The 14,112-nt window shown below is 33.1% G+C and overlaps 1 protein-coding gene across 1 annotated transcript in view; it reads left to right on the top strand.

The window, feature by feature from the left end:
• The window catches only part of LOC140445517 (ATP-binding cassette sub-family C member 4-like), a 137,379-nt gene that overhangs the window by 99,086 nt on the left and 24,181 nt on the right, over window positions 1-14,112 (top strand). Inside the window, exon 11 of the mRNA XM_072537597.1 lies at window positions 1,533-1,683. Coding sequence (XP_072393698.1) covers window positions 1,533-1,683 — 151 coding nt within the window. The remainder of the gene's footprint in view (window positions 1-1,532; window positions 1,684-14,112) is intronic.

Here is a 14,112-nt window from a genome sequence, read left to right as displayed (position 1 = left end):
TGCAAAAATTTTTTTACACATACTCTGCAGTAAAGTTCATTGTTTATTTTGTTATTAATATAAAAATACAATACAATACACTGCAACATAATTCAATATAATAATACAATACAAATTAAAATGCAATATTCATAAGTATTTAAAAATGAAAATAATATACATAAAAAAAATACACTAAAAGAAGTTTTTAGAATACAGTGCAACATAATTCAATATAATAATACAATACAAATTAAAATGCAATATTCATAAGTATTTAAAAATGACGATAATATACATAACTTTTCTACTTAAGCATGTGTTTAATTTACGATGTAATAATATTAATAAAAAAGTCCTCCCCGACAGTGATATATAATATTAAATATATATATATATATATATATATATATATATATATATATATATATATATATATATATATATATATTTTTTTTTTTTTTAGTGGATTTTCTTGGGCTTAGGTTCATAAAAAAATTTGATTTGGTACTAAGGCATTTTCATATATTTATTCGACGTTTCGGCAGGAAATTCATGCCTTTTTCAAGAAGTAATATTGATTAAAAAAACATTTTATGACAGACATAATACGATTTAAAAGTTAAACTTTTGACTTACCAAGCATGTAAAAATTTGTTACTAAAAAGTAGACGTCACAATTAAAATAATATTAAAAACATAGGACATACCCACTAAGTCACTACATGTAAAATATATTTTAGATCTAATGTGTTGTTTATTGAAGTTAGTTTATCGTTTAAACAACCAGTATATATATATATATATATATATATATATATATATATATATATATATATATATATATATATATACATATACAAAAGGAACATTTTTATATTCGAGAGAGGAAGAGAGAGAACATATATCTTCTGTCTCTCTCTTACTCATTATCTTACAGATGAGATGATTTCACAGATTCACTCCCATACAAATTTCCAACGTGGAGCGCGCGTATAGAAGTATAACTTCAAAAATAGAGCTTCAAACTCGAAGTTCCTTTCAATTACCATTTTCGTCAGAATCTTTACAGTGGAATCAGTGGAGTTCATTATTATCAAGGAAATTTTTTAGATTATATTTTAGATTTAAATAATATAAATGATGCTATTTATTTTAGATTTAAATATTAAATTATCTCTAAAAAGCCATTAAAAATTTATGTAATATTAAAAAATGAGTATGATATTGAATTTATGATATTAAATCATTTTTTCAGACGTCTTAGAGTTAATTCTGTGTGCGTCTTTTAAAATTTATTTTTACATGGTCTCAACACATTATTAAACTGTTCAGCAAAATATTTCCACCTTACTCAAGATTTACTAGTTGATCGCTACATCACAAGCAGCTGACAGTGCTTTACTTTATATTTTTTAATTGTGCTCTGATTTTCAAAGTGATAGTCCTGTAACAACTTAATTTCGAAACCCCACTGACATTAATATGAAAAGAATTTTACAATTAAAGAATAAAAAGTATACCTTTATATTGATTTTTGTTTTTATTTTTAGATTTTTTTGGTAATGGCTGGTATTTTGGTTAGCATCACTGTTTCAAATTATTATATAATTGTAGTAATGGTTATTATGGCGTTCATATTTTTAAAGTTTAAGGATTGGTATATAGCAACTGCCAAAGTTCTAAAACATATAGAAGGAATAAGTAAGTGGAATATTTTATTACGTAGTATCTACGAGTATCAGCGATATGTAAAAAACTTGCATAAAACTCTGAAAAAATACTGTTTTTTTGTCTTATTACTTCATTTGTGTATATTATATAAAAGGCGTGTATATTTTTTATTGCATCCGATATGTTACAATAACATAAAATAATGTGCTATTTATTATATATATTCGTACTAATATATCGAACAGAAACATAAACTTGTAGATACAATATAACATTGCATTTGAAATTATCATGTATATATATATATATATATATATATATATATATATACATATATATAGTCCTTTTCCATCATATTGATAGCACATTATGTATGCAAATCCTCAACAGGTCAAAAAACCATAGACGTCACCCTATACTTGTTTTCAAATAAATAAAAAAAAAATAATATTTTAAGATGCCGTCAACAATTCATTATCTTTTAAAAAATCTTCTGTAAAATAAGTGTCTACTAATCTCACTATACCTTTTTGGTGCGTAAAAAACGTCGGTATATATGCCACACGATTATTGTTAATTATACACGGGTGATTAACGAGAGAATTCAACGTTTCACGAAATAAATCAAATGTACGAAAATAAACGAAAATAAATGTAAACAGTAATTTAAAGGTGATTATTGTTTTCTATACAAGTTATCGCCTGACACAAAAAGAATACCTACTTTGAACGATTACCTGGAATTACTGATAAGGCTTCACTAATGATAGTATAAGTAGTTTTTATGCCACATTACAGCTTATGCCAATAATATAAATTAAAAATTGTTTACATCTTCCATTTAGTTTGTAGATGTACATTGTTCATGTCTTACCTACCTACGTTTTTGGTGTCGATATTTTGTTATTTGCATTTAAAAATGACGTTGACAACAGGTTTTATCCCGGTTAAGTGTAGTTTTAAAGGTGCCTTCAGTCTAAGAGAGAAAAATATAATATTAAATGTACACGATGCACTTGTACATCAACGCCCTTTAAGTAATGTTCGTGAAATCGTTAACATGTGTTCAAATATGACAGGGGTTGGAGAAGCAACAATTTATAGATTCCTAAAAGAAAGAAAAGGAGGAACTGTTTCATCTCCCAAGAAGAGTGGAGGGAGTAAACCCTTGGAAATTGAAGAAATACATAAAAACATGATAAGACGCAGCGTCCACTCATTTTTTTTAATAAAGAATTTCCAACATTGGACAAAATCCAAACATTAATTAGAGAAAACGAAGAGTTACCAATCATAAGCAACAAGAAATTATAGGGACTATTGACAGAGATGGGATTTCGTTGGCAAAAGAATAGAAGAAAATCCGTTTTAATTGAAAAAGATTACATTGTATGTTGGAGACGAGATTATCTAAGAACTATTAAAAAGTACCGAGAAGAAGGGAAAACAATTTTTTATTTGGACGAGACTTGGCTAAATGAAGGTCATACTGTACCATATCTATGGGTTGATACAAATGTGAAAAGTTCCCGTCAGGCATTCATCGAAGGTGTATCTACTGGAATAAACAATATTCCCATTGGAAAAGGACGCAGACTCATAATAACCCATATTGGAAACGAATATGGTTTTGTCAATGGTGGATTATTAAGCTTTGCCTCAAAATCAACCAAAGATTACCACGAGGAAATGACTGCTGACGTTTTTGAAGAATATCGGATTTAATTCCAAAAAATTCTGTCATATTCATGGATAATGCTAGTTACCATTCAAGACTAGCAGAAAAATTGCCAACAACCGCATGGAAAAAAGGAGAGATAATCGAATGGTTGGATAAACACGCAATTGAGTACAAGGAGAATTCGACAAAAAAGAAATTATTACCTATTGTAAGGCAACATAAAGCAGCTTATAAAAAATATATAATTGATGAAATGGCATTAAACCGTGATGTAATTATTTTACGTTTACCCCCATACCACTGTGATCTGAATCCGATAGAAAATAAATATGGTCTCAAGTAAAGGGTGAAGTCGGACGCAACAACAAAACTTTTAAATTAGAAGACTTACAACAATTATTAGAACATTCCTTATCAAAAGTAACTCCAGAAAATTGGAAAAATGCTGTTAGTCATGTTCACAAGGAAGAAAATAAAATGTGAAATTTGGATAATATGACTGATGCAATGCTGAAACCGGTAATAATTAACATTGGAGTTGAAGATTCCTTAGATTCTGAAGAAAGCAGTGAATCTCAAATGGAATTTGATTAAAATAATATTCATTTTTTTACAAATCGGTTGACAAAACTTGTTGACAAATATCTATTTTTCATTGAGTCACCCGTATCAACAGTTTAGGGATTTGCATACATAATGTGCTATCAATATGATGGAAATGGACTATAACCCAGTGGAACATAATAGATCAGGTGATATATGTTTTTGAGTTTGGTGGGAAGTATATTTACGTAGCTTTTGCATAAATCGCTTCTGAGTATCACCAGAAATCATAATTTTACTATGCATAAGTTCTCAAGAGTGGGCTTAACTTTTTATTAAACAATATTGTGGAAATATCCAACATACTTTTTTGCTATTTTGTTTTTCTCGTTGGAACGGGCTGGGTTCCTCTGCACCGTCCAAGTGGGCCGAATAAATACTTCAGCTGGGTACAAGTAATTATAAGGTATAATTACTTCGGATTATCCTTCGACTTGGTATATTTCCATTAAGCGGTGGTTCTTTTTGTTACGTGGATTTAATTAAACTACTCTTGCTCAGTAGAAATGTATTTCAATTATCAATAGTATACCCTTAATTGGTCGATAAACAATATATTAATTACTATTTATTTGCTCATTGCTTGTGTAATAAATATTATCACTTACAGTTGTTATTGTTGACGTTATCGGATGATTCACTATGCGGCAGTTAAACTTAAGAGCGATGTGTCTTCTCGGACAGTTAAATGTAAAAGAGAGAGAATTCTGTGCAATCTTTCGTATCGTCAAATTTTTGGTCTGTAACAAAGGGTGGTTAGGGGTAGGACGCGAGGGCGCTGTTGCCAGTTTGGATCAAATCCGAACATACTCCCCGGCCGTTGAATGTCTCATTCAATAACGAGGTGGAAGGATAAGAAAGGAATGAGATCTAATGGTTCAGTTGGAACGTGAGAAGATACAGAAGACCTATGATATATAAACAAGAAAATAAGCAGGAATAAGAAGAAAGTAATAAACGACAATCAAATTAAGAATCTTGAGGCAAGGGACATAGCTTTGTGATGGGCCTAATGAAGACTCCTTCACTAGTTCGAATCCGTACAGCTCTGACCTTTCCGTCTAAGCCAGGAAATACTTCTAATATTCTGGCCAAAGGCCACCTAAGGGGGAGTCTCTATTCCTCCTTCAAGAGAACAAGATCATCAATTTTTAAATTTTCCTTAATTTGAAACCACTTTGGCCGTCCCTGTAATCTGTTTAAATATTCCAAATAAAATCTCTTCCAAAAGTGCTGTTGAAGCTAAGTACAGCGTTGAAAGAGGTTTAGTCTATTTTCAGGTATGTGAGTGATTTTTTGTTCAGGGTAATATATATAAAATGCCCTGGAGTCAGGCATTTTAAATCGGCGGGGTCGCTAGATAGAGGGCAAATTGGTCTGGAATTTAATATAGCCTCTATTTGAATTAGTACAGTAGCTAATTCTTCAAAAGTCATGTGGACGTTGCCTAATATTCGACGAATATGAAACTTTGTCGATTTTATTGCGGATTCCCAAATTCCTCCCCAATGAGGACTATGAGGGGGTATCCACTTCCATTCTATTAGATTTTCTGAGGCAAAGTTTTGAATTGACGTAGAATTTTTAGAGCTTTTGAGGAAGTCATAGAGTTCACGAAGACAGTTATTAGCACCAGTAAAATTGGTACCGTTATCGCTAAATATAACAGAGGGGTTCCCTCTACGAGCAATAAAACGTTTTAATGCTAGTAAAAAGGAGTCACTAGAGAGAGAGGATACGAGTTTAATATGGACAGCTTTTGTACTCATACAGATAAAGAGTGCCATATAGCATTTTGTGAGAGGGGCCTTACGAAGGCGAGATGTTTTTATCGTAAGTGGTCCACCATAGTCATTCCCAACATTTTGAAAGGGGCGTGTGAGCGAAACTCTTTCCTTTGGTAAATCGGACATGATTTGCTGTGCAGGTTGTGCTCGAAATCTAAAGCAAGTAGAGCAATTTCGAATAATTTTCTTAATTTCCCTGAGGCCACTCAAAGGCCAAAATCTTTGTCTGGCGTTGGAAAGTAAGGCTTGTGGTCCGACATGTATAGTATGTTCGTGTGAAAGCAGTAGAGTGACTACATGTGATTTAGAGGGAAGTAAAATAGGGTGTTTGTGATATTCTAGAATGTCTGCATTTTTTAAGCGTCCACCGACACATAAAAAACCAGAGTGATTTATGAATGGACTAAGTGAGACCATGTTTTTATTTGAGAGTGATTTACTATTTTGGATTTCAGAGATTTCTGAACTGAAGTGTTGGTGTTGAACAATTTTACAAATTGAGTTAGTGGACGTGAGAAGTTCATCTACAGATAGTGGACCAGTAAGAGTTTTAGTGGGAAATCTTGAATTGGGAATAAATCTGTGAACATATGCCATTGCGTGCACTAGTCTAGAAAATTTGGAAAATCTAAGAAATATTTTATGCCAAAAATTTTCTTTGGTAGGTTTAGTGGTAAGAAGTGAAATTTTTCTCTCTTCTGGTAAGTTGCATTCATTAATTTTTTCATTAAAATGAGCGAGATTTAGATTGGGGTCTTGCAGAAATGGAGGACCTGTCCACCATAAATCTAATTTTAAAATGTTTTGAGCTAGTAATCCTCGAGATGGGTAGTCGGCAGCATTTTCTGCAGATTTTATGTGGCGCCACTGAAAGGCATTTGTCAATTCAGTGATTTGAGCAACTCGATTGGAAACAAAGGTATTCCAGCAGGATGCGTGGGATTTTTTTTTTTTTTTTGGCTTAGACTTATCGTCATACAGCCAGACACAAAAGGACTAAGACAGTCATCATTATAATTTTTACCTAAATGCCCTATCAAAATATCAAAATATGATTGTATCCACGATGCGTGGGATTGTATCCACGATAGTGCTATCCTTGAATCGCTCCACAAATTGACACTAGAGAATGACAGTTTGTTTTCATATATTGATATGATTCTTTTGGTGAGTTTTGAGAGAAGTAACATGGCACAGAGTTCAAATCTAGGTAGGGTAGTTGTCCTGATAGGGCTTACCCGAGATTTTCCTGTAACCAGTATGCAGGAAACTGTGTTATCAGAGTATACAGTACGAAAGTAAATGCATGCTGCATAAGCCCTTTCGCTGCTGTCAGCAAAGCCATGAATTTGTATGTGTGCGACTTTCTTATTAAGAAATAGACAGCGTGGAATTTTTAAGGACTTTAAGTGGGGTATATTATTTACAAAGGTTGTCCATTCTTTTTCCAAAGAGGGAGGCAAGATATTGTCCCAGTCCATTCGTTCAAGGAAAAGTTTCTTAATGAATAACTTTCCATGTAGAATTACAGGAGTTATCAACCCTAAGGGGTCATACATTTTGGCTAGAGTGGATAAGGCAATTCTTTTTGTAACGCGAGTGTTAGTTGGGGCTTCCGGTACTGAAATTGAGAGTGTGTCTGGAGAAGGGTTCCATGAAAGTCCTAAAACTTTATTAGAGGCATTTTCGATTTGGATGTCATATGAAGTGGGTTGATCATTGTTACAATATTTTTCAGTGAACCTTGTGGAATTGGAAACCCATTTGTGAGTTGAAATGCAAGCACTACCTAGAACGGTATTTAATTCGTGATATGTGGTTTCTAGGTCAGCTTCAGTTTTGGCACCAGAGAGGATGTCGTCTACGTAAGTTTGTGTAAGTAAGGCTTCACAAGCGAGGGGGTACTTTTGGATGTTAGTGGATGCAAGCTCTTTTATAGCCCGAGTAGATAAGAAACTTGAAGATCTGAGGCCGTACGTTACGCTAGTAAGTTCAATGCATTCAAGTGGTTTAGAGGGATCATCTCTCCACAGTATATTTTGCAGGAAGGTTTGATTTGGGTTGATATTTATTTGACGGTACATTTTTTGAATATCAGCAGTACAAACAAATTGGGTTATTCTAAAACGGCAAATGATGTCAAATAGATCAGGTTGTACCTGTGGACCTGTGAGCATAATGTCATTTAAAGAAGTTCCAGAAGAGGATTTACAAGATCCATCAAAAACAACGCGTAATCGAGTGCTGGTACTGCTCTCTTTTATCACGCAATGATGGGGCAAGAAATATTTGTGTTCGGATAAATTGTTGTATAGTGTGAGTGGGATATATCGTGCATGATTAAGTGTAATGTATTCATCGATAAACCTTTTGTATTCAAGAAATAGAGACTGATTTAATTGGAATTTCTTTTCTAAGCCTTCGAATCGTTTTTTAGCGATATGAAAAGAGTCACCTAGTTTGTTATGCTCTGAGGGGCATTTAAGGGGAAGATTGACTTGGAATCGTCCGGTTTCTAAACTTTTAAAGTTTTTCTTGAAGTCAAGTTCAGCAATTTCTTCAGTCGGGGTGAGAAGTTTTTTAGTGGGTATTTCCTCCATTTCCCAGAATTTGGAAAGAAGCGAGTTAAGGGAAGAGGTGTTTTCGGAGATAACATTAGAAGTTTGAGTAAATAAGGATACTCTTTTATTTTGTAGATGATTATGAGGTACACTACCAGCGACAATCCAACCAAAAAAGGTGTTTTGAAGTACAGGGAGATTTTTTCCTAATCTTACGATGCCATCGGTAATGAGTTCGTAGTATTTGTCAGCACCTATCAAAATGTCAATGCTTGAAGTTGAAAAGAACTCACTGTCGGCTAAGGAAATGTTGTGTGGTATTTCGAGCAATTCTAGGGGTATATGTGTCTGCGGTAGTGGGGTAGTTATTCTATCGAGTACGTAACAAGACATGTTAAGTTTATTGCTTTTATCATTAGTAGAGAAAATTGTAAGATTTGCCATTATGTTAGACATAATTGAGCTCTGGGCAATTCCAGAAATTTGAAGTGGTTGTTGGAGGGTTTTACAGCTAATTTTTTCAAAAAGATTCCTTGATATAAAGCTACTTTGACTAGCATTATCGAGAAGTGCCTTGGCTGTTATCATATGTCCTGATTTTGATTGAATAGATATTTTAATTGTTGCTAATAGAACATTACAAGGTTTAGCGGAGAATGTAAGGTCGCCTGTGGTATCTAGAGATACCGCTGTGACAGACTCGGGGTTAATGTTATGGCCAGAGGAGGATGGCATGTCGTCGAATTCTGTATGATTTTTATTAGAATTTAAATTAGGGTTTCGTTTTTCTTGAGTTTGATGATAATTATGTTTTCTGGAGTTGGCATCAGAATGTGTTTGATTTGAATTGGATCTCCAATTATATTGATTGCCTTGAGGATAGGTAGTTCTTTGGCCTTGAGATGTGCCTGAATTGTGAGATGGATGCGAGAAGTTAGTGTTGTGGGTTTTGCGTACGTGCAAGAGAGTGTGATGTTTTTTAGAACAAATCGAGCAAGTTTTAGAGATGCATTCATTGTAAGAATGTCCTGTGCCCAAGCAGTTTGTGCACATGTGTTGAGAATGTGTGAAATTTAATTTATCGGAGTGTGGTAGAGATGAGAAACGTGGACAACGATATATTTTATGAGACAAGTCATTACAGTATATGCATTTAGAAGTGGAAGAATTATTGTAGGTAACATTGGTGTAAAGAGAAGTAGTGCGAGAGAATTTCGGAGGTTTTTCCGTTTTATAGTCACGTGAGTCACTTTGGCACGGTCTACATTTATTAAGTTGAGATCCTTGCTGTGCTGCAGTGATCTTAGTTTGGGAACCAAGATGCGAATAGTGAGGTGCTACGTTCTTCCAGTGTTACTGTATGGAGTTGAAGCCTGGACACTGACGCAAGCCACTGAAAAACGAATCGAAGCCTTCGAGATGTGGATATACAGAAGGATACTAAAAATATCTTATGTGGACCATGTCACCAACGGAACGAAGAAAAATATCGAATTCTTCAACTTGTTATGCAGGGTAAAGTATTTGGCAGAAGAGGACCGGGACGCCGTCGTATCTCGTGGTTGAAAAATCTCCGACAATGGTTTGGGATGACCTCAGCGGAGCTGTTTCGCAGAGCAGTCAACAAAACCATGATAGCCTTGATGATCGCCAACATCCGGACCGGATAAGGCACTGAAGAAGAAGAGTCACTTAAATCACCTAATAAATTGCACCTATCTTCTAAAATGTCTAGAAACTCGTCTAATGTGGGTAAATCTGATTTAATTCTTTTTTTCTCCATATTGTTTTTTGGAGTTATAGTCAATTTTTCTTGACAAAATATAAACTAAGATGATATCCCAGTGTTTACTGGAATGTTTAAGTTTTTTAAAGATTGAATGTGTTTTCTTATTGTAGTTACGAAGTCTCTGAGTGTTTGGGCATTAACCTTAGTGAGAGTGGGGTAGTCCAAAATGGATTTTAAGTGTGCGTTGATTATATTTAAGTTATTAGAGTATCGTTTTTCCAAGAGGTCAAGAGCAATGGTAAAGTTTTCGTGGGTTAATTCGAGAGAGTCAATTAAGGCGAGAGCTTCATTTTTTAGAGAAGATTTTAGGTATATAAACCATTGAATATTTGTCAGAGAGGGGTTATCAATGATTAAAGAGGTAAAGAGTTGATAAAATGATATCCATTCATAGTAGTTGCCTGAGAAGATTTGAAGTGATAATTGGGGTAGTTTTACATTAGTAGGCGTGGTTTGTGTAACAGTGGGAGTTTGAGTGGTAAGACTGGGCAGATTTGACTCTACGAGAGATTTGCACTTTTCGCGTAATAAAGTTAAATATTTAAAATAATGTTTTTCCATAAGATCACGATTTTGAAGAGCATCGGCATCGTCAGTGGCTTGTTCTATGTTATCTTGTATAACATTATAACGTTCAAAATGTTTAATTATTGATTCTTCTCTTAGTTTTAATTCTGTTATAGTTAGTTGAGAATCTAAAAATTGATCACACCAATTATATGGTCGTGTTAAAGCCGACTTTGCCGTTGCTCGTTGTTTCTTCAGTGCCTCCATTATTAAATATAGGTTTTAAATCTAAACAAGTATGATATATGCAATCACTAAAAACACCTTAAATTCACTTGCGAAAACACTACCGCGTTAGATATAGCACAACTATTATAAGCGCCCTGAAAGAAAACCAATACAATACAAACAAATCAATAGAAATATCAATAAATGAATATTTAAAGGTGTTGTAGAATATGTGTAGTATACCTATATAAAATCGTTAAATATATGGAGGCACTGTGAAATCGGTAAGTATAATATTTATGATGTGTAAAAATATTAAAAGTATTTGTTAAGTGAAATTTCAAAGATAAATAATAATAAGTTTTTTCGCTTGAGCAAATAAATGTTTTTAAATTCTTAAAACTAATTATTACAAAGAATTTCTTAACAGAATTATTATTCAAATTTTTATTTTATGCGAAACAATAGTGTCTTTCTTAGTATCGAAATTATTCTGTGAACACGTGGGAAGAAAGAACTTTTTCTGTACCTGCAGTGATGAGCGGTGTACCTGATGCCGTGAATTCTCACACAGCGAATGACGCGACGTAGCAATTTGTAGAATATAATATATTTTAAATATATTTGTGTTGAATTGTGTTTATAACATATGGGAGAAGGACCATGGAACGGGCTGGGTTCCTCTGCACCGTCCAAGTGGGCCGAATAAATACTTCAGCTGGGTACAAGTAATTATAAGGTATAATTACTTCGGATTATCCTTCGACTTGGTATATTTCCATTAAGCGGTGGTTCTTTTTGTTACGTGGATTTAATTAAACTACTCTTGCTCAGTAGAAATGTATTTCAATTATCAATAGTATACCCTTAATTGGTTGATAAACAATATAATAATTACTATTTATTTGCTCATTGCTTGTGTAATAAATATTATCACTTACAGTTGTTATTGTTGACGTGATCGGATGATTCACTATGCAGCAGTTAAACTTAAGAGCGATGTGTCTTCTCGGACAGTTAAACGTAAAAGAGAGAGAATTCTGTGCAATCTTTCGTATCGTCAAATTTTTGGTCTGTAACAAAGGGTGGTTAGGGGTAGGACGTGAGGGCGCTGTTGCCAGTTTGGAGCAAATCCGAACACTCGTAGTTATTGGAATTGTGTTATTTAAAAACTTTCCACTATCGAAAAATATATTTGGCAGTCATTTTTTTAAATATCACAATACCATTAAAAAGGTTCTAAACACATGGGTAGTACGATTTCGAAATTCACGATTGACTTATGATTGTTAGGAGGTCAACCTAAACTAAAGTATGTCCTCCTCACTACCACAAAAACAATCATGGAGATCCCTATCCTAACTAGCTCTTCTCGGAGGTAGTTCGGGTAATCCCTAATAGAACCCAAACAATGGTAGCAAGAACGATCACAAGGTAGATGAAAGCATAACACAAAAATTTAAACAAGCATTTTATTTGATTAATAAATAGACTTGCCGCTATGTTTCAGCAATCCTATATAAAACCAAGGCCTAAAAAAAGTTGGAAAAGGGGAAGTATTTTTGAACTGTGTAAAAGATTTTATTTCTTAGCTGAGCGCTTTCGGCTTACAAATCATATATCCTATTTGACGTAAGTAAATCATTGTTAAATTAAAATGAGTTTTTTACATCAGTGCTCTCTTGTAGCATAGCTCTGAAGATGGCTTTGTAAGCCGAAAGCGCTCAGCTAAGAAATAAAATCTTTTACACACTTTAAAAATATTTCCCCATTGCGCATTTATGTTAAAAATATTAGAAATAATAAAAATAAAATATTTAAGTAAGTACTATATACATGTCCAAACATTTAACGATTTTTTTTATCGAAATGCATATTGAAACTACTTTAAGAAAAACTTCTTTAGAAAAAAAAGTGATTGGTTTGTTAGTTATGAAGTCATGATCGATGAAATTTCCAAAATGGTTTAAAGTTATAAAAATAATGTTTATTACTATTTTATATTTAAGACAATTTGAAAGACAAAATATAGTTGTACCTTTGCAGTAAGTTACAATACGTAAAAAATTCAAGGATATCCCAATGCTGTCATAATGAACACATTTTAAGTTTTACAATGGCTTTAAAAGTTTAAATGCACTTCTATATATCATAAAGTTTTCAACTATCTAAAGATTTCTTTCGCAAAGTATTAGGGATTTGTATAATATAAATAATATAATATATAAAATCACATAAACAAACTTTTTATACCTATTTTTTGTGTTTTTTAGTATTTTTTCATTATTAATATTTTTTGATATATATTTATGTAAATTTAATTATAAAACGTTTATTTTTATTGAAAATTGTTCTAAACCCAACAGTAGCTAAGATATATAAGAAAAGCCGATGAAAAATACTGTATCTTTTGCATATTTTCATATATTGTTTAATAAAAAGTTAAGCTCACTCTTGGGAACTCAAGCGAACTTATGATCATAGTTAAATTATGATTTCTAGTTATAGTACTTGGAAGCGGTTTCTGCAACATTTATGGTTATATACTTCACACGCAAATGTTATTTTAAAACAGATATCGCCTAAAAAATGAATAAAGATAAAAAAATTAATAGATCACAATATTCACTAAAATTAAAAATATATGCATAACAATAATTGCAATTATCTAAATATGGGCAGGATAGATTACAAGAAAGTGATAAACAAAACAATAGAATGAAGTTGATATTCTTGTGTTTTATAATTTAACAGGTTAAGTGCCACCATATTGAAAATTTTATTTTTCAAAATGTGAGTCCACGTTGGAGTTTCGCGGCCACCAGCAAGGTTTTTTATCTCAAAATGCCTATGAGAGTCCAACTTGGCATTACGTCTTGACTTGTCTATTGATAACGTGTGCGCCGACGCCGTGGCTTACGTTTTTCTTGTCAGTACTTGGATTAGAGCGGTACAATGCGAAGTCGTACGAAAAAAGCAACAAAAACTTGAAAGTATTGGATCGGATGAGTTTGGCGACACGTATCTTTCGAACGAGTATTAACCAACTAATTCTAGTGACAGTGAAAATAAATCGAGTACTCCGGAACAGAATAAAAGAGAAAACATGTGGCCGGAAATACCAAACCGTTTGGACAAGATCTATCGGCGTCCATTAGTTAAGAAAAAGAATATACGAATTTCGGAGGACATGTTGTTGCTGCTATAGAATCTGTCATTGCCCAACATTTTGAAGTCTCCGAACAGGAAATTTTAGAAGAACCAATAGTAGACAATGTAATGAATGAAGCTATTGTCTGGGGG

The sequence above is a fragment of the Diabrotica undecimpunctata genome, chromosome 7, assembly GCF_040954645.1.
Source record: "Diabrotica undecimpunctata isolate CICGRU chromosome 7, icDiaUnde3, whole genome shotgun sequence".
NCBI lineage: Eukaryota > Metazoa > Arthropoda > Insecta > Coleoptera > Chrysomelidae > Diabrotica > Diabrotica undecimpunctata.
The sequence above is the reverse complement of the archived record's forward strand: the minus strand, read 5'-3'. Positions and strand labels throughout refer to the sequence as shown.